This window comes from Eschrichtius robustus, chromosome 14, assembly GCF_028021215.1.
Source record: "Eschrichtius robustus isolate mEscRob2 chromosome 14, mEscRob2.pri, whole genome shotgun sequence".
Taxonomy (NCBI): Eukaryota; Metazoa; Chordata; class Mammalia; order Artiodactyla; family Eschrichtiidae; genus Eschrichtius; species Eschrichtius robustus.
In genome coordinates this window covers 31882227-31908358 of record NC_090837.1, presented here as the reverse complement: position 1 = coordinate 31908358, position 26132 = coordinate 31882227, and the positions used below count along the sequence as shown (strand labels likewise).

At 44.1% G+C, this 26132-nt stretch overlaps 1 protein-coding gene across 1 annotated transcript in view; it reads left to right on the top strand.

Annotated features, from left to right (window-relative positions):
- Positions 1–26132, top strand: part of PTPRM (protein tyrosine phosphatase receptor type M) — a 756425-nt gene that overhangs the window by 495859 nt on the left and 234434 nt on the right. Inside the window, exon 14 of the mRNA XM_068563694.1 lies at positions 23957–24089. Coding sequence (XP_068419795.1) covers positions 23957–24089 — 133 coding nt within the window. The remainder of the gene's footprint in view (positions 1–23956; positions 24090–26132) is intronic.

Sequence of the window (26132 nt, the reverse complement as noted above, 5' to 3'; positions counted from 1 at the left end):
TTAAGGGATCGTGTCTTTCTTACATAAGTCCTCTCCTCTAAAACCTTTACGTCTCAGGCCTGGCCCATGCACTCTGCGTAGGGTTCTGTGTCCACCTTGAAGGTAATCTGGGATCTTCAGCAAGTCTGACCCCTGCCCCATTACATCTGAGCTGGTACCAGTCTTGTCAGCAAACATTAAAAATAGATTGGCCTCACTCTCATAAAGTGAGTACTTGTAGGGAATATAGTTAAATAGCCCCTTTTGAGACTTTCCGCATAACCCACTGCCTTCAAATTCAGCACGTGGTTTACTAGGAATAAAGTAAGAGAAACTTCTGAATATAGTGTTCCCTCTAAAACTCCCATGATTAAGAAGACACCTCATAAATCAGCCTCCTTCCCAAAGCTTTCAGATCCATTGTACCTTGTTATTTTGTAACTAATCTGCGGAGGACGCATACATAGCTGAAGTATGTGGCGGCTGTCTTCTAAGGGCTGCAGGTGATCACCATCATTTACTTTGGTTTATTAGGGATGAAAATGATGGAGTGTTAGAATAAGCCTCAAAAGCCAGTACAAAACTACTCTTGTCCTTTTTTTCAGTATTTCCTGCTGCTGCTAGTGATGGTTACTCTTACCCAGATAAATTCAAGCTCAAGTAATATTTCTTTTGTATTTTCTATTTGCATCAGCCATCCACTTGGATAGCAGTAACACTGTCTTTTTGAAATAGATTTATTCCTGAGTTGTACTGCAAGCATGAGACTTCATTCATTCAATCGCTGATTGACATTTAGCACCTTCTGATTGAGCACTGATTGAGCACCTTCTGTGTGCCAGGTCAAGGGCTACTAGCTCTCATAAATACGTTTACTTTGTGTGGTTCCCCAGACTCTTGGCATCAGACATATTTGCATGAGTGACACCAAAACCTAAACGCACACATGCTCTTATGAATGAAAAATGACCATCATGCTTGTCATTTCGTAGTTGAGAAGAGACAACAGCTTTGTAACAATGGGGGGAAAGGACGTGTATTTCAAAATCTTTCTCTTCCTGTCGAGTTGCTTAGAAAATGATCAGTGGGACAGTTCTGAAGATTTCACATCTGTGACCCATTGTTTACTAGATCAACACAGGCCCTTCCGGAAGCCCAACACAGGCCCTTCTGGAAGCCAACAGGAAATCACGAGGGATGCATTCTGAATGCCTAACAATTTTCTGGTCCGTTTTGTTTTAATTGTGCTGATATCTTGCCCCTACAAATGCTATTGGAAGCTGTACTTAGAGGAAACTTTGATAAGACAGTGAGTTCTCCACAGCCTAGATCCTGTTGTCCCAGAATGTAATCCATGCTGGTTCGGTTCACCTCGGTGTGGCTGGGACCCCCCTCCCTTCTGTAACAGAGAACGCAAGCACCCGGTGACCTGACTCCCAGCACCTGGGCCGTGTCAGACACAGCAAAAGTGCCCATAAATGTTGGCTAATTTAATTCACTGAATGAATGGACCTCAGATGCAGGATGCTGGTATGTTTGATAAGCAGGCCTGTCATCACACTGGGGCTGTTTCTTAAACTTTTTTGTCCTCAATCAACAGTAGGAATACATCACCACCCAACATACACACAAACACATACACAGGTGTTTAACTGAAGCAAAAGATTTAGAAACTGTCCTACCAATGCTACTCCCTGAATAAGCTGCATTCCGACCTGTTGTATTCTGTTCTATCTTATTCTATTTCATTTTTTTAAATTTAGGTGCTACCTACTAAATCGATTTCATTTCCCACTAATGGGTTGTAACCCACAGTTTTAAAAAAAACAATTTACTAAACCACTATAGTTAGGGGATTATGAAAGGGAACAGAATATATAATTGAATTAATGGTCCAGTCTTACCTCAAAACTCCTACTGTAAAGAGAGCACACAGAAAATTCTAGAAACTGGAAATGCTTCTTTCTACTTCATTCCCTCAGTTTCGTTATTAATTGTCTATAATATAGAACTGCTTTGGGAAGAAAATTAAAAGCTGCACATGCTAGAAATTTCTCAAGATTTTTTTACTTCACTTTATAAATACCTCTAGGCTGTTTACGTTATATTGATATTTCTGTTTATGATTTAAAACCCCAGCCAGCTCTGAGATGCTGTGGAGAACGGTTTCCTTCAACAAGTACTTTTTATCATCTGTTTTGGTTAAGACATACATCTAAAATGATAAGATCTGTATTGTAGAGTATTTATAAACAAGGTGACTTCTGGGATTCAAGTACAAATCAGATACATCAGAGCATGTAGAATTACTTGCTAGATATAATTAGTACTAAAAAAAAAATAGAGAACTAGCCAACACTTATTCCCACATAAAGTTTGAAGTTTTGAAAAAGATACGTGTAGGAGATGTGTGTGTCGATAAAGATAAACACAGCCCGACATCAGCTAAAGTGGCAAAAACAGATTTTATTCAGTAACTGCTGACTTGTAAGGGTCGAGCTGCGCTCCAGTCTGATTTGCTGAGAGGTGACTGGGTCTTTACATGGAGGATGAAGGGGTGGGGAGGAGGTGATGGGGGCTCAGTAGGGTCAGGGAAGTGAAACATTGGTCCGTGTGACACCATCTGGTTTGCCGACTGGCGCTTATGGAATAAGTCAGGTCCTCCCATCCACAGAGGCTGGGAGCCGGGACCCTGTCCTTAGGTGTCGCTGGGACCAGCATCCGTTCTCCGGGCAGCCTTGAGTTTCTCAGGGGGCCTGGGGTCCCCTAGGGACGCAGCCTTGAGCTGTTAGAAATTATGTCCATCTTTGGTCAAGTCTCTGTGGGCCCAGGTGGGGGCCTGGTGGAGAGGAGGGCTCAGAGGAGCCTGACTGGGGTTTGGTCCCGGAGAGAATCCTGTCACTTCTCCCTCCTTCCCGTGTGAGCAGCAGGGGCTCATTGGACTGGTGGCATCTGGAAAAGGAAATGAGGACGTGTGACCAGCTTCTTCGGGGCATCATCCTCAGGACACAAATGTTCTGTTGTGTCAAAGGGGCTCAGAAGAGCCCACCTAGAGTTTGGTCACAGCGAGAATCTTTGTCAGTATATCGGCAAAGCTCTCACGAAATAAACCCCAAGGAATTTCTCTTTCGCCCCAAAGTGGCGCTTAAAGCAAACAGAGATTTTTTTTTTTTTTTTTAATGTAACATATAACACACGGAAGTCAGTGAACTAGGTCTCCACTGAGGAAGGAAGCGGCCCCATTGTTTACGGACAACCTTCTGTTTGAGAGACCCCACTGCATCCCTTCACTGACTCCTGAGGAAACCCCACAGCCTGCGCTCTCGGCTCCTGTTCCCATCCTTCCAAGTACCGCTGGAGAAACTACAGAAACAGGCAGACATTCTCGAGGTCTGCACCTTGGCCGCAGTGATTTCCCCTGCCCGAGCGGTGACAGAGGCTGTGTCCACCCCACCGGCCACTGCAGGGCTTGTTCTGCCTGAGAAGTTCTCCTCGTCCCTCAGATTATCCAGCCAGGACCCTGAATTTGGGGTATTTTCATTCTTTGACTCTTGAATCCATCTAGAAGTTACCACTGAGATGGCCTGAAGTGTTTCCAGGGCAGAGGTCCAGCTTCTTCCCAGAGAAACAACCAGTTAGGCTGGTCTCATCATTAAATAAGCAACTACTTTCCCACAGGAATGAAAGGCCATGTCGTCAGCGTATTCAGTTCTCACATGTAGGTTGCGCGAAGGGCCTCTTTGTCTCTTCCTACAGGGTTATCATCACCTTTTGATGACACTGGCTTTTAAGACATTTTCTGATGAAACTAGAATTCTCTCCTTTTCTCTGTCAGAAATCCCCCAGCCCTCATCCTCCTCTGTCTACTTACCAGCCCTCCCAGCAGCCCAGAAGCCCTAGAATGACCGGCTTCCCTCCCCTCCCTGACCCCCTCCTCCCTCTGCCTCTGTCCACACCAGTCCCCGCTGTTGTCCTTCAGACACACCAGCCAAGCTCCCACCTTCAAGCTCTCGCTCCAGCTTCCCCTGCTTGGGAACATTCCTCCCCAGATCCCCACTTGCCTGACCCCCTCACCCCCTACAGCCTTTGCTCAAACCCCACCTTCTCAGGGAGGTCTGCCTTGAACACTTGGCCTTCCTAAGGGCGCAGCCCCCCGATGCCTCTCTCCCTGTGTCTCCCTGACACAGTCTGTCCCCTTCCACTACCACGTCCTTGTTCTTTACAGCACTTACCACCTCTGTGCCTATTTGTTCTGTTTCTACCGTCTTTGTCCCCCTCCTGGAACAGAAGCTCCCTGAGGGCGGGAATCTGTCTGCCGAGCTCTGATAAATCCTAGACATCAAGAAGGTCCAGTGCCCACAAGGCAGCCAGGTCCCAAAAATGCCACTGAGATTCTCTTTGGAATCTTATTAAATGTACGCGTCATCATCACTGTGGGAAATACGATAGATTCCTCCATTTATTCGGATCTTGTCGTACGACTTTTAATACAATTCTGGAGGGGTTTTTTTAATATGTAAGTCATTTTTGTCTAGTCTCCCCCCAAAAGATATTCCAGGTTCAGCCACATCTCACCTTCCCACGGTCACCCCCCCCCCCCAGGCATTTGACGGGTCCCTGACTCGCTCCCACGACTCGCTACTCATTCATTGTCCACGCCGCAGCCGACCTCACGTGTGAAATCGAAGCCTGGCCCCGTCACTCCTCTTCAGAATCCATCGAAGAGCTTCCCATGGCACGCAGAATACATTCCAAGCTTGGCATCACAGTGCAAGGGCTGCACCCTCCGGCCCGGCCTCACAGATCCTCATCTCACATCCCTCATTCTCAGCGCCTGTCTTCCTTCTGTTTCTCCAGATCACCAAGCTGATCCTGCGCCGGCTGTTTGCACTTGCTCTGTCCCCCGCCTTCCCATCACCAGCTGCTTCTCAGCACCAAGGTTCAGCGCAAGTGTCACTTCCTCGGGAGGCCTCCCTAGACCGTGGTCCCCGAAGTCCATGGCCCGGTGGCCCTCTGGCCACCGGCCAGCCCATCACTCTGCCTCTCTTGGAAGTTCCCTCATGACTCTATATCTCCCTCCTAGGATGTGATGGGAGCAGGGCTTTGTCTGTCTCTCCTGTTCTACCAGAGGGTGTTCAAAACTATTTACTGAGTGACTGCACAGTTGATGCTTTTCCTTGTTAAATTTATTCCTAGGTATTTTGTAGCTTTCCTCACTATGATAGGTAAATTTTGAACAAATTTTGAATGAAGGTGAGAATCTTTTGACATTGGTTTATTTTGCCTACTTTTGACTGATTTTATGTTAATTGCCAAATATGTCTCTTCTTTATAGTATATATTTCTAATTCAGTCGACCTTTCCATTGCAAATAAAATAGACTCATGGTTTTGCAACCCATTTACAAAAGCACAGTTTTAATCAGCCATTTCTTTTGGCCAGAGTCATAGAAAAGTTTCCTTTTCACTGAATTGTTTGGAGAGAGGCCCACCCACTCACAGCAACATTATCTGTTTTACTCCCAGTCCCAGACTGTGTCTGTCCACTTCTCCACCTCCACCTGTCAGACCCAGCCAGTGGGTCCTTGGTGCTGTTTGTGAGCAGTAATCTGGGGCAGGGTAAATGCAGAGAAGCAGTGTTTGTCCTTCTGTGGACCCAAGGTTCTCTGTAAGATGAAGACATAACTGAAAGCAGGTCTTAGCCACATTGTGTAGCTCCAAGGACTGGCTACAGCGTGAAGGTAGTAGGATTATTCACTGACCTGTAGCTCAGTCAGTGGCAGGAACAGCACGTGCAAAGGCCCCAGGGTGGGAAGTAGCTTGAGCAAGAATGAAGGATTGGAAAACGGCCACCGTGGCTGGACGGATGCGTGAGCACTCAGGTTGTACAGGTGAAAGGAGGTCGACCGTGACCCTGTAAATTACAGTAAGGGCTTTGATCAAGAACAGTAGGAAGCACTGAGGTGTTTGCAAGAGGGGCAGACAGGTTCACGTCTGCACTAGACACCCCAGCCGCACTGGAAACATTGGAGGAGAGGTGAAAGAGGCCAAGAGACTGAAATAAAACTCTAAGAAATGGAAGATGGTCTGCCAGCCTGGAGGAAAAGAACAGAGTGAGTGGATACAAATAGAAGAGCTAAATGCCAGGGAGTTGATACAGTCTGAGTCCCTGCCCTGGGTTATTGATCATCTACAATCAGCATGAAAGAGCACACGATAGGAAACTAAAGGGACAGGTTCCAACATATCTTAGCAACACGTTGAGAACCTTGGAGATGGGATGGTTTCATTCAGCCTCTTGCCCGAGATCACCACTGCATTTATTTTGAGCGCCATTTACCGGGATATGCATATGATTCAAAACTGGCAAAGAACATAAAGGATAATAAAACTCAGCAATACTGTTTGAATATATGTGCACTGAGATAAAGTCTCACCACCTTTAGCTGCAGACAGTTATATTTTGCCCTTTCAAGAATTCAGTCTTCCATCGACAGTTGAATGAATAAAGAAGATGTGGCACATATATACAATGGAATATTACTCAGCCATAAAAAGAAACGAAATTGAGTTATTTGTAGTGAGATGGATGGACCTAGAGTCTGTCATACAGAATGAAGTAAGTCGGAAAGAAAAACAAATACCATATGCTAACAGAGATATATGGAATCTAAAAAGAAAAAAAAAAATGGTTCTGAAGAACCTAGGGGCAGGACAGGAATAAAGACGCAGACATAGAGAATGGACTTGAGGACACCGGAAGGGGGAAGGGTAAGCTGGGACGAAGTGAGAGAGTGGCATGGACATATATACACTACCAAATGTAAAATAGATAGCTAGTGGGAAGCAGCCAGATAGCACAGGGAGATCAGCTCGGTGCTTTGTGACCACCTAGGGGGGTGGGATAGGGAGGGTGGGAGGGAGACACAAGAGGGAGGAGATACGGGGATATATGTATATGTATAGCTGATTCACTTTGTTATAAAGCAGAAAGTAACACACCATTGTAAAGCAATTATACTCTAATAAAGATGTTAAAAAAAAAGAATTCAGTCATTAGGCTCATAAAGTGTTGTACTGGAGATAGTTGCTTGTGTCTACTATGAAATATGTGTGGGAATAGGTGGGGTTTTTAAAAATTAATTTATTTATATTTATTCTGGCTGCGCTGGCTCTTAGTTGCAGCGTGCGGGATCTTTTAGTTGTGGCATTCAGCCTCTTCGTTGCTGTGTGGAAATAGTTTTATCTACTACTCCAGGGGCCGTATTGTATGTCTCTTTATACTTTCCACAACCTGCCACTCAGAGCTGGGCACGTGAAAGGTATTCAGAGACCAGCTCTCATTTTCCTATGGAATGAATTCACTTGTAAAAGATAAAATGGTCTTAAAGGTGTGGACTAATTTCCACACCACTTTTTAAAAATAACATCCCCCCCGAGAGGAGCTCCTGACTGTCGCGCCATCAGGACTGGGTCTCCGGGAGGTACAGAGTGTCACGTGACCAAGTGTCCCATGGGCCTCCGATGGCCAGCCTCCCGTCCGGCACTTCCAGGAAGGGCGTACCGTTCAGTTCTGATAGAAATAAGTCGCAGCATTTCAGTCCCCGAAGCCCTTAGCTGTCGTGGCTGTGCTCTGCACTGCTCCACGAGCATCCACTGTCCGTACTTTAGGAGGCAAGCTTCCCTCGTTCATCCTTCACATTGAAGACCTTCTCATCTCCTTGGAGAGCTTGATGGGTAATGAGCTCTGCGTTAAGAGATGAGGATTCAAGGAAGTGTAACTTCTGTCTACCATCTTTGTTAGGACCGACATAAAACAGTTCAATAAATAACCCACTTCAACAAATTTACCAGTTTCTTGAACTCTTTGTAATACGATAAGTGCATAATGAAATAAGTTAACTTATAATCAGTTGGGCTCTAAACGTACTATCCTATTATTCCCCAGTCATGGAGTCATAGAGCTTCGATTGGACCTTTTGAGAGAATTTTGGGTGAAAATTAAGCAAAGAAAATGCCTCCTTTAGGCTTCCTTATCAATTAAAATGCCAAACTCTTTATTGAAGCCGATAATCAATATATTGGAAATAGTGGCTGAGTAAGACCTACCATTTTCCAACTAGTTAAGTGTCCCGGCTTTTTTCAAATGCAGTATCCTATCAGTACAGAGGATTAGCAATTCACATGCCCTGTCTTGGGCATTTCTTAGTAAAGAGGGAACAGGGTATCAGTGCTGTACATTTCAGAGGCCAACGTGGGCAGTTAATGTGAGGTGAATTTGGTTGGAATTTCAGCATCTCTTATAAGGGTTGCTTGAGGATTCTAAAATATCCTTTTCATCTAGAAGAATATAAAGTGAGGGGAAATTTTTATTCTTCCTGCAACACCAGCTGAATGCATTTTAATGGGCTATAGTGTCACAGGTAATTTATTGCCCTTTTTTGTTCTTTTATGTGTTATATTTGTCATTTTGCTATGGCAGTTTCATCTATAAAATGGCATAGTTACAAGACAATGGTGAGAGGATACAGGACTGCCAGGGAAGATTCTGTTCCTTTTTCCTTGTCATTTTTGGAAGGAAACACTGAGTCAAATGTCAAGCATTTAGTTTCAGAAATAATATATTTTAAAAGATATATATTACCCTGAAATAGTGTTGTTTTCCATTTTTACTACATAAACTTTAGAATTTCTATGTAAAAGATTTTCAGTGTAAGAGAGCCATTTAATTTTTCAGTATCCTTGTGTGTTTTCTCTTTCTGTCAGCAGTGTGATAAAGGAAAATAAAACAATGTGTTTAACTGTCTTTTATTTGCTTAAGGCATAGAGCTTCCTGGCTTGAAAAGCATAAATTGAAATTTTATATTTTAGGAAATCTACCTTATAATTTTGTTATTAATCTAGTGCATTGTGCATATCCAAAAGGAATGCTGAAGGTAAAGTTTTGAGCTTAAAATAAACCAAAATTTGGGTAAAAGATGCAAAATACTGGGAAAAAGACAATGCCTGCAGTTTTAAAAAATAGAGATTTTGCACAAAAGATTTTATGTCACTGAGTTAAATTATTCTTGCCTTTTCTGTAAGGAATATATAGTATCAATTTTATAGTGAAATTATATTAATTCATACTTGATATCAGTTAACATGGAAAAGGCCTGGATATTTTTTTAAATATTTATTAAAGCTGAGTGATAATACCTGTTTTACTAGGTGTTTCTTTTTACCTCAGTGGCTAGCATGGAACTAGACAACATTGTAGGCATTCACTGACTATTGTCGATAGATACCAATTGTGATACTTTGGTTTTCAGCACTTTACTTGCTTTAGAAAAACGTGACTACCATTTAGAACATAAGGCATCAAGATGAGTTCCAAGAGCTTAATGTCTAAGAAACCAGTGAATTCCATTGAGAATTTGTAGGCAAAGGGCCATGTCTTACTGCTGTGCTTTTTTGGTTGACTTTGGACTAGTTTCTCCTATAAATAAGTATTTTTAGAATACTGTAAAATGCTTAGTATATGTGAGAGGTTGTTGTTTTGTTTTATAAATTTATTTATTTATTTATTTATTTTTGGCTGCATTGGGTCTTAATTGCTGCACACGGGCTTTCTCTAGTTGCGGCGAGCGGGGGCTACTCTTTGTTGCGGTGCACGGGCTTCTCATTGCGGTGGCTTCTCTTGTTGTGGAGCACGGGCTCTAGGCGCACGGGCTTCAGTAGTTGTGGCTCGTGGGCTTCTAAAGCATAGGCTCAGTAATTGTGGCACATGGGCTTAGTTGCTCTTCAACATGTGGGATCTTCCCGGACCGGGGCTTGAACTTGTGTCCCCTGCATTGGCAGGCGGATTCTTAACCACTGCGCCACCAGGGAAGTCCCTGTGAGAGGTTTTTAAAGTGTTTATGGGTGTGAGCCAGTGTACTGAGTCAGAATGGAAAAGAAGTCAGAACTTCCTCCAGCATCTTAACAGGGCAACATGTTGAGGAAGCAAATCAAGAAAACTTCCAGGATAGATCTAGCATAGACAAAACTCTTTTCTGGAGAAAGAATTCTTATTTTAAATACTCTACTGACCTTATATGAGAATCAAGGGAAAGGTCCAGGACCAGAACAGAGAGTTGAAAAAGCACAGTCCTTTCAACCCAGGTGCCTCATCTTATTTGCCCTTTTGACAATATCAGTGTCAAAACTTGTTCAGCAGTGTCTCCAGAGGGCTGACGGGGAGGCCCAAAGTCTTTAAAAAGATTGACTTCTGAAGTTCTAGCATGTTCAAATCCCCCCCCACAGGCGCACGCAGGCACATAGGTACTGCTTTTAGAGTTGTGATTGTTTTCATGTGAGAGAATCTTGGGTTTGGCTTTGAATGTCTGATTCGTTCTCAGGCCATGGTTTTTCTAGCTTAGGGACCATATATTCTTAATCAAATAACCTGTCTCTCTCTCTGGAAAGGTTGCCCCAGGGGGAAGGGGGAAAGAGGGGTCGCTCTCCTCTGTGGAACTGTAGCCCTTGTCTAGCTGCCTTCCCATCTCATATGCTTGTCAGACTGGAATCCAGGGCTTCCAGAAGGGAGTATCACTTTCCTTGGTGGTAAATCATTTAAAACATTATTTGCATTAAAAATCAGTATATCACAGAGCAAAAGGCAGCATTTACATGCTCCATTCAAAAAAATAGAGCTATGGACTTCAAAGAAAGTTGAAGCCAGTGGTGGGCCACTCAGGATAAAGCCCAGATTCAAGCTTCGGCCTGTCCTCTCCCGCCTGCCTTATAGGCACAAGTGATGGGAAAGTGCAAGAGTCGCAGCTACCCTTGACCGGCTCAGAGGGAACAGTGAAGGCCCTCGGGTTTAGACTCCGGGTCATCTTCAAAGCCACATTTCCTAGGGCCATTTCAAACATGTCAGACAGGAATCTGGGCCTGGATTTAACAGGGCAGTTCTCAGGGAAACTCTGGGTCCCAGCGCACAATTCAGAAAGTATTTGCTTTAGATAAAAGGTAGTGAGCTCAGGTCCAGACTTCTTGGGCAAATCTCTTAAACTCCAAAACTCAGCTTCCATATCTGTAAAACGTGAGAATACTATTTCTTAACCTCCCAGGGGGCGGTGGGAGAATTAATACAATAACATATGTAAAGGACCTCTCACAAAGCTGGCTGGGGGTCAAGGCAGAGGAGTTGGCAGTTGCTGGTAACTTCTTTTGTGGCTTTGTTGTTTGTTGTTGTCCTGACAGAGGATTGTTTATGGCTGTTAGGGCTTTCAAGAGACCAACGTAATTAATGCAGGCCACTGCCCCTCCCAAGCTTGAATGCTGACCCCGCCCTTCCTAGAGGTTCAAACTTGAACTTCCCAGAAAATGAATGGATTTCTTGATGCTAGGTAGGGCGTTATCTACACGAACAGCACGTGGCTACTGGGGTCTCCAGGAGCACTGGAGCGTGAGAGCAATGTGATTATTTTATTATATGTCAGGACCTGTGATGAGTCTCCCACGGATGATATTTCCCACTCACCTGCCTTTGGGATACAAACAGCATCAGCAGGACCCAGCCTATTCTCTTGCCACTGGCAACAATGGTAATGATGCTACTGATGGAAAAAAAAAAAAAAAAAAAATCACTGCATTTTCAAAGACAGCTGCTTTATTTGAAGCAGTAATAGCCCAAAGCGGTGCCTAACCTAGTGTGCACTTCCCTGTAGCCCAGCGCACGGAACAAAACGCCAGGCTTTCTTTTGTGGTCCTGGCCATTTGGGGGTTCGTTCGTTCCTTCCTCACTGTCCTTGGTTTAGATATGGACACCTCTCTTTGTGTTTGTCTCTCAGTTACACCGGTTCTCAAGGGAGCACGAGACGAAGCGCTTTAATAGAACTCTATTGAGAGGGATGATAGATTATCTCATTGAGTACCTTTTTCAGACACTGGGTATGACGTTGGAAAAATATAGAGCGGTTTGTAAGGGAAGGAGAAGCCACATAAGTTGTTTTCATTTAGAGGAGTGAATATCTATCTCTGAGAAACAGTCTTTGAAAATCATCCTGGCACCTGCCCGGGAATTAATAAATGGCATGTGTTCAGCACATCTATGAGACTCTCTGATGAGTTTTCCCATTTCCTCCAGTAAATATCCAAGCAATACATCACTCTAGCCATGTAATTGATGTTCAGTTTAATCTGTATAATGTACTTATTGGTATTGCTAATGATGCAGTTATTAATTATGGTTTATTATTAATTATAACAGTTTATTCAAGTTAGAGTTCTTGGTCAAAACACATTATCAGCATACCAGTTTTTTTCTGGGATTTTTGCCTAGGTGCTGTCCTTGCAGTGGTTTAATTTTGTTCTCTTTTACTCAAGATTATATCTAACTTCACAGTAAACGTGATGAAAAAAAAAAATTGTGGGATATTACCAATTTGGTGGGTACTTCTTTTATGTCTTTGAATAATCTCTTTAGACTTTGGCATATATTTATGTATAAATATGTGTGTGCACACACACACCCCACACCAGAGTGATTTACATGTGTCTTTTAGCCAGTTTAAAGGCTTAATAAAGGGAATTTTCAGATTTCTGCCTTATTTCTTCTCTGAGTAACAAGGAAGTTAGAAAATGCTTCTAAAGTAAGGTCATAGGAATGATATAACCATTTTATTAACTAAAATTACTCATAATAATTGTAATCATATTAGCATCATCTTAGAAGTTTCCCTTTTTTTTTTTTTTTTGCTTTCTAAAAAGTCCCAGACCATTGTAATTATTCTCCAGCAGAAATTTTGACTTGTTTAAAGACTGCTAAAACAAATTTGACATATGATCATGAAGAATGGTCTACAGCTACCTAATCATTACAAGTATTAAGTTCATAACACTTTATTCTTGACAGATACTCATTTCCTGTCTCTCTGATATGTACCCAGTTAACTTTCTCATCACTGATGGATATATATCTCACTGTTTTGGTGCTGGAAATATAACATTTTGCCACTAGTATTTATTTCCATGCTCTTTCTTTCTAGTAATCTCATTTTATCATTGATGAAAGTTTGGTCAGTAAATTTACTGGCAAAGACTTTTATCTGTCATCAACATACTGAGGAAAGCCTTCTGTGCCCTGGCTAATCTCCGGCCTGGTCCCTGGAGCCAAGGCTCAGATGGTCCTTCTTTCTCAGCGTGTTGTCTTGATGGCCACGGAAGGTCACCCGAAGGCAGCCGCAGACCCCACTCATCTTAGTAACCCCCCGCTAAATGCCAGGGGTCGGTGGAGGAAAGACCACAAAATCGGACTTGTCTTTACACTTCTACTTTTTCCTCTTTTTTCTTTCCTTTTATACCCATCACCCTATGTCTGAGAACTTTAACGCAAATGGAAAAAGAATAGGTCGGCTGTGAAGAGAGTACAGATGAGAAAGACAGAAAAATTAAAGTGAGACTTATTGGGAGAGAGCTTTGATTCAGCATGAACTGCGGGCACGTAATAAGATGCTGGGCCGGGTCATGTGAGGGCCGAAAAGTAAAACCAGCTTTGTCCCAAGGAACGCATATTAGCGTGTAATATAAAGGACTTACCAAAATAACTGAACTCAAGGTTGAAAATAGTCAAGAGGGGTGAAAAGAAGGTGCTACAGCAGTTCAGTAGGAGAGAGAACACTTCCTTCAAAGACACAGGAACAGTGCTGGGCTAGGTGGCCTGTGAAGGACGGGTAGGATTGAACCTATATGAAATGTGAGTAGGGATGGGTCCATGGAGAAGGAGCGGCAGGGCCAAAGGGGAAATGTTGCATGTGGGGGGTGTGGGGGAGACTGAGCATCTCCATTTGGTTGGAACCCAGGTAGATGCAGGAAGGTAGAGAGGCATAAAGTTAAGAAAGGGGCTGGGAGCCGGTTCATAGGAGGCCTGGCTGCCTTTTGAAATCAGCATTAGGAGGCTTTTGGGTTTTTTGTTTTGCTTTTTAAATGAAAGAATGGCATAATTAGGGCTCTTCTTTAGGAAGATCAGTATGGCTGGAGTGTCTAAGAGGCCGGCTGGGATGTCTCCTTAGGAGTCAAGAGCAAAATCCAGAAGAGAAATAAACCAGGTCCATGGCAGTGGGAAAGGAGATGAAGAAAGTAAAGCGTTTTTTGCATTTTTAGACATTGGGCAGGGAGGTAAACGGACCTAATGTCAGGTGACTGTTCTTCAACCTGAGGATAGAGTAAATAAATATCCTTTGTAATATATTTCTTTTTTATGTGCTGAGGGTCAAAATGTCCTTTCTGGACAACCAAATTCATTTCCTTGCTCTGAATTTGATTAAGTACATGCCACATTCTAGGCACCAAGGATACAGAGAGGGAAAAGGGGCAGCTTTTCTCTGCAGGAACATGGACTCCTGCCTTTGTTTAAGCCTATACATTCAAAAACATTCCACTCACGTACACAGATGGCACATGGTCAACGTTCTCTTTTAAAACTCCCCCTCTGGGGCTTCCCTAGTGGCGCAGTTGTTAAAAGTCCGCCTGCCAACGCAGGGGACATGGGTTCGAGCCCTGGTCCGGGAGGATCCCACGTGCCGCGGAGCAGCTAAGCCCGTGCGTGTACCACAACTACTGAGCCTGCAAGCCACAAGTACTGAAGCCCGCGTGCCTAGAGCCCGTGCTCTGCAACAAGAGAAGCCACTGCAATGAGAAGCCTGTGCACCGCAACGAAGAGTAGCCCCCGCTCGACGCAACCAGAGAAAAACCCACACGCAGCAACGAAGACCCAATGCAGCCAAAAATAAAAATAAATAAATTTACTTAAAAAAAAAAAAAAACACTTCTGTGTTTTAAGACTTCCGTTCAGGAAAGACTTATCAGGTGACCACTAGGTTACAGACATCGGGTTAACGCTTACAAGTCACAAGTGGGTGAGAAATAGTACTTCCTCTTGGGAAGCTCCAGACCAGCCGTGGCACCTGCTGGTCCGTCCTTGGTTAGATAAGTGCCCTTTGCCTTTTATCACAGTCCTTCTTATCTACCCTGCCGATCACGTGTGTTTCTTTTCTTTGATTCCCTTTCAGCCTTGGCCAGCGCAGTGTGCGCTGGAAGGATCGCATGCATATCACTCCTCTGGTCCAGTTCAGAACCACAGTGATCCGGCCTCTCTTGCCTGGACTTAGGCCTGGGGTGTCCTTAGCCCTCATCTATTTGTCTTATTTTTCTTGCAGGATTTTAACTTCCTTATGGCATTGTTCTGCACTTTAATTTATCTTCATTCTTTTGTTAGGCTCTCCTCTTTACAACTGGTCATGATGATTTAAGCTGGAGTCTTGTCCTCCTGAATGTCAGCCGTAAGCACTCGAGTGATTACTGTGTTCCTGGGGGAAGTGGAGATGCAGTGAATCCCGTGGGCTTCAGGGTCACACCGGGATCCCGAGTGTAGCGCCCACCCCCAACCCCAGCCCCACTCTCACGTCCCTTCTCACTGGCTTGAGACAATCTCCTCTTCCTGACTGCTTCTGCTGCCTCGGTTTCCCCATTTGTAAAATGGCATTAATTATACCTCATGGTGTGATGTTAAATAAAGGTTACGTAAGATACCTGGCTCACAAAGTAGGTCTTCACGAAGATCAGCCTTCTTCCTTTCCATCTAACTTAGTAGCACCTGGGCAGTTGATCCGCATACTTTAAATTCCTTTACAATTAAGAACACTTTCCAATCCCTACTAACTCTGGGTGATCATATAACCAGGGTTTGATTCCACCAGGTTTGCCTTTTCATTGTGTCAAAGGATCTTTTAAAATAGTGCAATGAAGGACATTGGCTAAATGATAAAGTAAGATATTAATATATTAGGAGGTATTTTATAAAAAACCACCCAATTAAGTATTTTTCCCATTTTGCCATAGTCTGTGAAAACCTTCCTCAAAGATATTTAGGACCAGTGGTTCTCCGGTTGGATTTTTCCTCATGTCGTGTAGAGCATTACCTAGGGCGGAACATACAGATTCCTGGGTCCGACCTCAGACCTTCCATCCGGAGTCCCTGGGAAACCCAGCCATCTGCATATTCAAAAGCTCTTGGAATGATTCTTAAAGTCTCTGTAATTAGAGAACTTCTGTTCTAAAATATATTAACAGAATGATACAACTAACGTAAGCCTTATTTCTTAAATAACTTCATTGTTTGAGGAAAACTGTATGCTTAGTAAATGAGAGTCAGGGGATGATGTGACCCCACTCTCTGCTGAGACCCCAGGAATCCTCAGTACGTCTCTAAGGGTCACTTTTTGTGTGTGTGGCTCATTGGCCTGTAAAAAGACATGTCACACTTCTGCAGGCAGTTTGCTACACCCTGTACACTTTCTGAACCTCAGAAATACGGATTTTTCTAGCAAGGACGTAGAATTTATTAGGTACACTTAACTTTTTGATAAGAGAGTGAATGACCAATTTCAAGCAGCAGAAAAAGCTGCAAGGGTCTTTTGCAAACAGTTACTGCTTTGTGCAGGATGCTGTGTGATCCTTTCTCCCACATAAATGATTTTTAAGAGCTAAACGTAAGCGTGACCCAAGACACAAAGTATGGAAAAAATGTCAGGGACAGTTGATTTTTATTTTAACGCCTTCAAAGTTTAGTTTCAAACAAGCTGTTGGAAATGTCCACTCTTAACTGATAACATCCTCAAAATCACCCACTCACATTTCCTTTATTGATTATTCAGTTCATATGAAAGGCGAACACAGTTGATGCCTTCTTATTGACAAGCTGTTCACTCATTTTATTACTTGACGGTGATTTGAGAAATGCAGATGGAAAAAATAAAGCCATTTCATCAGACCAGTAACGGCACTAATAATTCTCTGGAAACTTCCAGAAAGTAAGTTATAAGGGTTTTATCATCTTACCCACAGGCTGTAGGCCCCATCAATAAATGAGAGCAGTAACTGTCATGAAATTAGAACAAAAATTAAAAAGTAGATTAATTTTTTAGAGATGGTATATATCAAACAATCTAGCATCTCAGTTTTATATGAAAAATTATGTTTCTGATTATTACTTGTACGTCATACATGCCCTGCATGCCCTACGGTGGAAATGAGGTACAAAGGAAGAATGATAAATTCAAAAGCATAATCAGGTTACAAATAATACATAAAGTGTGAATGGAGATTATTCCAGGGGTACTGACTGACTTTGCATTCCCAGAAAGAGAAACAATGATGTACAATTTAAATGAAAACTCTTGGAGATGTTTCGTGATTATATATAATGTTAAGGTTCAGCTGGAAAAACCAAACAGAGGAATTCTGATTTTCTGAGCAGCAAGACATGAAAGAACTGACAATAATCTTTAAAACCAGGGTGTTGCTATTTTTAAGACAAAGAAAAGACCTCTGCAAAAGGTGAAAAATAACTATGAAAATTATTTGAAATAGATTCTCTATTCCATAAAGTCATAAAAATGCTAGTCCAAAGTGGCTGAGGCTTCCCTGATGGATACTTTAGAATATCTTTGGGGACCAGTGCTTTTTTTTTTTTTTTTTTAATTGACTTACCAGAGCAAGGCTCTTTTTTTTTTTTTTTTTTTTAATGAATTGACATGTTTTTATTTATTTATTTATTTATGGCTGTGTTGGGTCTTCGTTTCTGTGCGAGGGCTTTCTCTAGTTGCGGCGAGCGGGGGCCACTCTTCATCGTGGTGCGCGGGCCTCTCACTATGGCGGCCTCTCTTGTTGTGGAGCACAGGCTCCAGACGCGCAGGCTCAGTAGTTGTGGCTCACGGGCCTAGTTGCTCCGGGGCATGTGGGATCTTCCCAGACCCGGGCTCGAACCCGTGTCCCCTGCATTGGCAGGCAGATTCTTAACCACTGCGCCACCAGGGAAGCCCCGACCAGTGCTCTTTGAAACACACTCGGAGAAACAATATTCTTACGTGTTTCCACAGCTTCCATTTTGTTTTTTCTCATAAGGTTTCTCAACCTCCTGTTTCTCTTTTCAGCAGCTTCCCATGGTTGCTGTCCCCCGACTCTTTTCTCTCTTTCCCCCCTCAAATACCAGAAGTGGAATTTCGGTATTTGGTTTTGCATGTTGTGAGAATGAAGTATTTTGTTGTTTGAATTCAGTGCAAACGTTGAACCCAAACACCAGTTCCCCCATCAGGAAGCGGGCCAGGTATTTCCATGAGTGGCACCGACATCCACCCAGTCAGTGCCTGGCGCTCTTAGACTGGAGGGCACTATGTGCGGCCAGTGGGGTGCCTTCCGTTGAGTCCCTGCATCCTTGCGGTTCCCATCACCCACTTGGGCCAGACATTGGAGGCCCCTGGCCTGGGTGAGGCAGTAGCCTTCATTGCTCTCCAAAGGGAACGTCCTTCTTTCCTCCAGTTGGGTTTTGAAGCTCACCCGTGGCACCTCTAGTGGCCTCTTGCATCGGGCACGGAAGGCTGAGGTGTCACTCGTCTTGCTCATCTCGAGTCCCCTGCAGAGCCTCTTTACAGGACCTGGAGCATAAAAGGAGCTGTTTATTTGAAGACTGTGAAAACCAAGATCGGCAGCGTCACAGGGATGGGCATAGGGTGGCTCGGGCAAGCGTCCCTTCCCTGTGTCCATCCCAGCGATGCTCCCACCTCTGATGGGCTCACTCTCAGTGTCCATCCCACCTGCTCACTGGGATGGAACTCGGAGCAGAGCCCCTCTCTGCCTTTTCTCCTCCTCCTCCTCCCCTTCTTCATCTGGTTGTGAGGAGGGAGGAGGGGGCCCAGCTCTGTGCTCCTGGATAAACCTGCAACCCCACCTAACCCGCCCATGTCCGTCACCGTCCGCCTTGAGATCGTCAGGATTCATCTCATGAGGCCCTTTTTCTCAAGGAGCCCGGCTGTCCACCTCCCCCTTCTTCCCCTAGACCTTCACCCCCTTACCTCTCTGTACAACTCTCTCCAGGCCCATCCCTTCCGGCCCCTTCAAGGTCACTGCTCCAGCAGCCATCTCCTTTCCCTCCTGCGTCATCAACCTTTCCCTCTCTCGGGGACCGTACGCATCACCGTTCAGAATGCCCTGATTTCTCGCATCTTAAGGAAGAGAGCGTCCCTGGATCCCCACACCCGCCCTGGCTCCGTAGTGATGCTCCCTTTCTGCCTGTATCACACTGACTCCCTCCTCCTCCTCGCCGATTTCCCTCCTGCCCCCTCCCTCAATCTGCCATTCCTTTTTGTCTCCATTACTGGTCCCTCCTCGTGACGCACCGTCTCTCTTCACCTCCCAGGTGCCCTCCTGAGTCTCGTGGCTTTAAAGACCATCGTTTTGCTGGCAGCCCCCCAAATGTTCACCCCACGTCTAGACCTCTCCCCTTTATGCCCCACAGCCTACTTGAGATCCCCTTTGGGTGTCTAGTATCTCAAAACTAACTTGTCCAAAACCAAATTCCTGATTTCCTCACCTACCCTTCCACACCTGCCCCTCCAAGTCCTCTGCATCCCAGGACATGGTAACCCCATCTTTCCAGTCACTGCTGCCAGAAACCTGGATGTTGTATCAACACACCCTCCATCCAGTTCATGGACAGATACTGATGGCTGGACCGTCAAAATAGATCTCAGGTGTGACCATGTCTCTCAACCTCCACTGCCACCTTATTCCAGACCATCCTAATCTCTTGTGTGGCTTATCGCAATAGCCTCGTAACTGACATACCTGTTTTCACTACTGACCCCCAACGGTCTGTTCTAAACACTGCCACCAGTCACCCTGGTGATCCTGCGTGATCCTGTTGAAAGCTAAGCCAGGTCACATCCCTCCTCCACTCCGAATCCCCCCGTGGCTCCCATCTCATGCAGAGGAAAAGCAAAGTCCTTTCAGATTCTCTTGAGGTGCCCCCCACTTCCCCCGGCATATCCACTCCAGTCACACCTCAGTGTTTCACAGTCTCGTCTTGTAGCTTTAAACTTTTTCTCCCCGCTGTCCTCCCTGGGTGTCAGCATATCTCACACCCCTTCCTCTTTCTGGTCTCTGTTCACATGTTATTTCTCAGTAATTCTTCTCTGATAGCCCATCTCAGAGCTCAGCAGCAGCCGCCCTGCCCTGCCATCCCCACCCCACACGGGTTTCTCTGTAGCACAAGCACCGATTGACAACCTGCACAGTATCGTTTACCTCTGGGTCTGTGTCCCACAGGAATCTAATTTCCACAAGGAGAGAGGCTTTTGTTTTACCCACGTGCTCGCTGCTGTGTTTCTAGAACAGTGCACGGCACATCGTTGGATGTGCAATAAACTCTTGATGTATAAATGGAGAATATTACTGATTTCCCCCACAGTCAAGGGTAGCCAGCCCTAGTCACCATCGTGCAGAGGTTCTGGGTAGCCACGCCCCCTCCCTTCCCTCTAGAAAGGCTCTCCGTTTGCTCAGGAGAGGAAGACCTGGCCCTGGGGCTCAGCCACTCCAGGCAGCGGTGATGCCTCCGTGTCCTTCTGGGCTGGTGTCCGTGGGTCTTCGGGGGAAATTTATGCAGCCTGTTCAGTGGCCAGAACTGGGCCCAGACCCTCGAGCCAGTGGCTGAGTACATCCAGTTCTCAGCCTGAGAGCTGCTGTTACTGAATTTAACGTCCAACACTGGACCAAGACGGACTGTTTCCTGCCAGGTTAAGAACCAGCCAAACACTGCATTGGCTAATCGCTCCCTTTCTTTTGAGAGTTTTCACGTTAGACATTATATCTGAAACCTTAAATAATGCAGGTTCACTGGAATACCATCCTTTTTTAAAAAAAAAAAAACTTCTTTTGGTCATCAAAACAAAACAACACGCCCGGAGCTGTCACTGGGAGTCAGCAGCGTGGGCATCTGTGGAGATGATGTTCATTCTCCTTCCCCCTGAAATATTTAGCTTATTTATCATTTTAATGAATGCGTCCAAGCCTAGATAATGCCCACTGTGAAATGCATACATTTGAATTTATTCTCTTTAAAAGGAGCTACATGTGCAGTAACCTCTAAGCAGGATGCACAGTAGAAGAGAATAAAAGCACCTTTCCATGAAGAATTAGAATTTATACCAAGAAAAAAAGAATAAAAGTTTATACCATTAGAAACCCGGCAAGAAAATAACAAAACAGAGGGGGAAATATTATAACAACTCTTTTGCCAAGCAGTTTGTAAATTATACTCTTACGTTCATAGATTTGGGTAAAGGGGGAAAAAACCAAGCTATCAGTTGCAACCACATTCTGTCACGAATTATTCTCTGTCTGAGGCTGACTGACAGCTCACAAGCACATGTTTCCAAAGCAAGAAACAGGGAGAGAAGAGCATCCTGTGGGGGAAGGACGGAAGGATGTCCATCTCAGGCCGGGACGGAGGGCAGAGCACATGGAGATGGCAGGGATGGTGTGTCCCTGAGGGAACCTGCAGTGAATGACACACCTTCGCGAGATTATCCCGGGGTCGTGACTCATTTCAGCCCAACTTGTGTTTCCCCAGAGTAGTCCTAAACCCAGACACCTGAACCAGCCCCTTCACCCAGGCTCCACCACGGTGAGCTGGTGGCCGTACCTTTCAGGTAAAGGGAGGGTCGCGCACAGACCTGCAGGGCAGCCCTCCTCACGTTTTTTCAAATTGCTCCCCCATTTTGCATGATTGCTGCCATGGTTACCTTGCAACTGTGTCCCACAGAGATTGAACATTTCATTTTCTTGACCTGCAACGTGAAATGAGTTAAAAGTAGGTGCTAAAGAATGATGATCCTGACCTTCGCTGGCTGCATAACAATGTGCTTGCCTGCTTCCTGCAGGGAATGAGAGGCTGCAGGGCTGATCTCTTTCCCTGACCCAAGGATGGGTAGGGTCACTCCTCACTTCTCAGAGAGCTTAGGAAAAAGGCTAAAGCACAACGTAACTAGTCGTTTAGGTAACAGGAGCAAACGTGTGACCATTAACAGGACGCTCTTCTCTTATGGAGTGTTTACAGTGTATGAGTTGAATCCTTGTAATTTTTTAAATTTAAATTTTTAAGCCAAATCCAGTTTTTCTAAATAATTTCTTCCCCAAGTGTTGTATTTACTGGAATAACTTAGTTACAAAAAACTTAGAGAATCATTTATTTAGAAAATGTATCTGAACTTGCATTCTATCCCTAGTGAGATAAATGGAATGGTCCCCAATATGCCAGCATTTGGAAGAATAAAACCAATTAGATTTTATTTTTTTAAGTTAAGTTTTCAAATTGGGTAGAAAAAAAATCAAAATTGAAAACCAGTGGACTTTTTGTCAGTTTTGTGAATTTGAAATACGTTATTTTTACAAGAATGGCTTTTTTCACCTTTTATTCATCTTTTAAAACATACACAATGTTTAAATTTTTCTTAGCAGTTTATTCAAAGTAACAATATCCTCCAAATCTACCACTTGGCTGTATGTTCCAGTGGCCTAGTGGAGTGGTATACTTCAGATGTTATTAAAATAAAAAACAGTAAATATTTTCAAGGTTCATTTGGACAGCTGTTTGAGGGATATTCTTTCAAACAAAATAGCAGGACTTCCTCCTGAAGTGGTCAGAAATAAAAATGGCCTGTAAAGAGTCATTATATCCGGAAGGGTTTGTATTTAATACGGTGTGATTTTTCACATCACCGCTGCTCTCCTTGCAACCGTCGCTTTGATTGGAAAGTACACGTCGGGTGGAAACTCAGGTGATCGTGGCCCTCCGTCTCCTGCCTTGTGTTTCTCCCCTGATCTTGACCAGCTCCGTCTGTCTGATGGCCACGGCCATGTTCAGGGTGCAGAGTCTCATATAAAATCTTGATATGAATAACTTTTGAAAGAAACATTTGTATGTTCCAGTGGAAACAGATGGAAAGTTGCAGCTTGACACCCTGCTTCTCTGTGATGACTCATCTTAGACTAAGCCCTGCCTGGAGTGCACAGGAGACAGTGATGGTTAAGTTTTTCAAGAGTCAGATGAAGCATGAATGCAAAACCCAGTGGGAGAGTAGAAAGGGCTGGTACCATAGTCAGTGTTGATTTCATTTTTACCAACAAAAGCAAGAAGAAAATTCTAACATGAGAAATTTGGACATAAAATTCCTACTTTCCCAATCACCTGTCTCCCTAGGGAGGGGACGTGATGGCTCAGATGCCAAGGACTGTCGTGTTCTGATTAAAAAGGGAGAAGCCCTTCCAAAGTGGATTCTGTTCAGTGAATTGAACATTACAGTCCTAATATTTTTCATCCTGAACTCATTTAGCAGAGGAAATGGATATTTCATCAGACACAGATTTGACATTCCATCACATTATACTGTAAACAGGACAGATAGTGTTTTGAAAATGGGAAAGCAGGAGAGCTAAGACAGTGGCCAGTGGAAGCCCCTGGTTATCTCATTTAAACAGATACGAAATGTGGGTGCCAGTAGTGTGATCATCGGCTGCTTCCCACTTTGTGAATAAATTGCTTAGAAGGAGTCTTTTGCCTACCAGATGTGACCTAGATTTAGATTTTCAAAGGCAGGGGGGAAAAGAATCTCTATTGTGTTAAAAAACAATTGCTGGTAAAATGCACAGTAAGTGAGCTTATCTCTCTTCTCCAGGTGTTTGGGCTAATATTGTTATGGAATTACTGCTTCATTTATGAAAAATAATTGGGGGAAATGTTCCAGCAAATCAACTTTGGATAAAGGCTGAGGATGTCTATTGTGTTGTTAGCAAGTTTCTAAAAGGCAGAAAGATCAGGGAGCCCATAGAGATAATAAAAATATTTTAAAAACTGTGTTTGAGAAGAGTCTCTTATAAAAGGGTCAGGTGTGGGTGTGCTTTCCAACTTGTGTTGGGATTTAGTGAAATATGGAAGAACAATGCGAACAATTACATTCCTTTCAGCGCCTGTGAAAGCCATTGAAAAAAATCAAAGCTCGTCTGTCTGCTAGCTCTGATAAGTCTTATGACTCTGTTAAATGCAGCAAAATTTTAAAAAGCAAACATTTTTATTCTCCCTTACCCACCGTGTCTTCTTTCTCGTTTCCTCTCCCCTTCAGGAGCTGCCACTCCAAAACCAGTCCCAGAACCCGAGAAACAAACAGACCACACAGTCAAGATCGCAGGAGTCATCGCTGGCATCTTGCTGTTCGTGATTATATTTCTTGGAGTCGTGTTGGTCATGAAGAAAAGGTGAGCTCCTGGCCATTGCCACCCATATGCTCCTGGCCCGCTGTTTGCCGAGAGGCTTCTTGTGTGTGAAAATATTCAGTTACTCATTTGGCTTTGATGACCAAGATACATCTGTGGCTCCGGTTGTTCCTATTTTGCATCATAAAGCAGTCAAGGTTATGGGACAAAATTTAGAGTACATGGCTATGATTTTGTGTAAATATGCAGTTTCTCATGCCGGGTCAACATAAGGATCATGTGTCTTCCCACGAGTTGGTACATAAAACTTGGCAGAATCAGTAAAATCATTTATTCACCAGGAAATGTTTAGTATTTACTACCAACAGACTAGGTCTTGAGGATATGAGAAAAAAGACTTTTCCTTCTCATTATCTTGAAGATTATGGCGATGACAGAATTTATTGGGCCCATGTTATGCGCAGGCACCATGTTAATATCCCATGAGAAAGGGACTCTCAGAAAGGAGCTGGACAGCAACGCAGGGCATGGACACATAAGGACAAGAATGGTAGCATGTTGGATGTTATGTTGCCCTGTTTGGCCAGGGGTGGTCAGAGGAGGAGAAAAACAGATAAATAAGCAATCTTCACCTCTAATACATGAAAAATAGGCAGTGTCTTTTGTCTTGTGGAAATGAGTGAAAACTTGCTTAATAATACAATGTTCAGTTTATATAGGAATGATCAACATAAAATATAGACAGCAAGAAGTGGAAAGACAGATTGTCCCTTTTTTTAAAAATTAATTAATTAATTAATTTTTTTTTTTTTTAAATTTATTTATGGCTGTGTTGGGTCTTCGTTTCTGTGCGAGGGCTTTCTCTAGTTGCGGCAAGCGGGGGCCACTCTTCATCGTGGTGCGCGGGCCTCTCATTATCGCGGCCTCTCTTGTTGCGGAGCACAGGCTCCAGACGCGCAGGCTCAGTAGTTGTGGCTCACGGGCCTAGTTGCTCCGCGGCATGTGGGATCTTCCCAGACCAGGGCTCGAACCCGTGTCCCCTGCATTGGCAAGCAGATTCTCAACCACTGCGCCACCAGGGAAGCCCCAGATTGTCCCTTTTTTATGTAGTTTAAAAACAATTATAAACAACAGGGTCCTATGTCTAACACAGGGAACTGTATTCAGTATCCTATGATAAACCATAATGGAAAAGAATATGAGAAAGAATATGTGTATATATGTATAATTGAATCACTGTGCTGTACACCTGAAACTAACACAACATTGTGCATCAACTAGACTTCAAGTTAAAGAAAAGATTTTTTAAAATTATGGAGTGTGAGTAAGGTTACGGATGATAGGAGGTGAGGACAGAGGGGTCGGCAAAACCAGGTCTTGGAGGTCTTGTCTGGTCATCTAAGGAGCTGGACCCGGTCGCAGAATCCACTGGTGGCATTTAAGCAGGTAGTAATGTGATGTGCTTTTGCTCTTAGAAAGATCACTCTGATGTTAGGGTTGAGGCCAGCAAGGAGAGAAAAAGGCTGGAGTTAGGAAGACCAGCAACTTCAGAAACATAAGGAGCTACGTTGTAGTAGCCGTTTGGAGGCCGATCTGAGGGAGATGGAGCAAAATAGAAAGAACCTCGTTGCTGCCGTGGCAGTTGGTGGGGGTATTGCCACTCCCCAAATGTGGAATGTGTAGGAGGTGGAACATGTGGGGCGTGAAGACGGGGAGCTCAGCTCTGCACCTTCTAAGTTCACTCTTCCTGTAACGTGGAGTAGACATGACCACTGAGCAGTCAGATATGCTGGTGTGGACCAGGAAGAGTACTTTCCACAGTCAGAGTCATCCATCCACGTACGTCCGGCTGAAGCTGGGGCTGGGACGAGGGCACTTAGAGCTACTGTCGAGTCAGAAGGAGGTCAAGGATGAAGGTAAACCCTTGGGTCACAGTGATATTTAAGGGGGGAGTTAATATCCAAATGTGTATACATACATATACATCTTTCCTTGCTTCTTCCTTCGTTTTCTGGTAACTGGTCTAGTTAGGCCTTAGGACAAACAGCTGCTCTGTCCCAGCTCATATGTGACTAATTGGTCCCC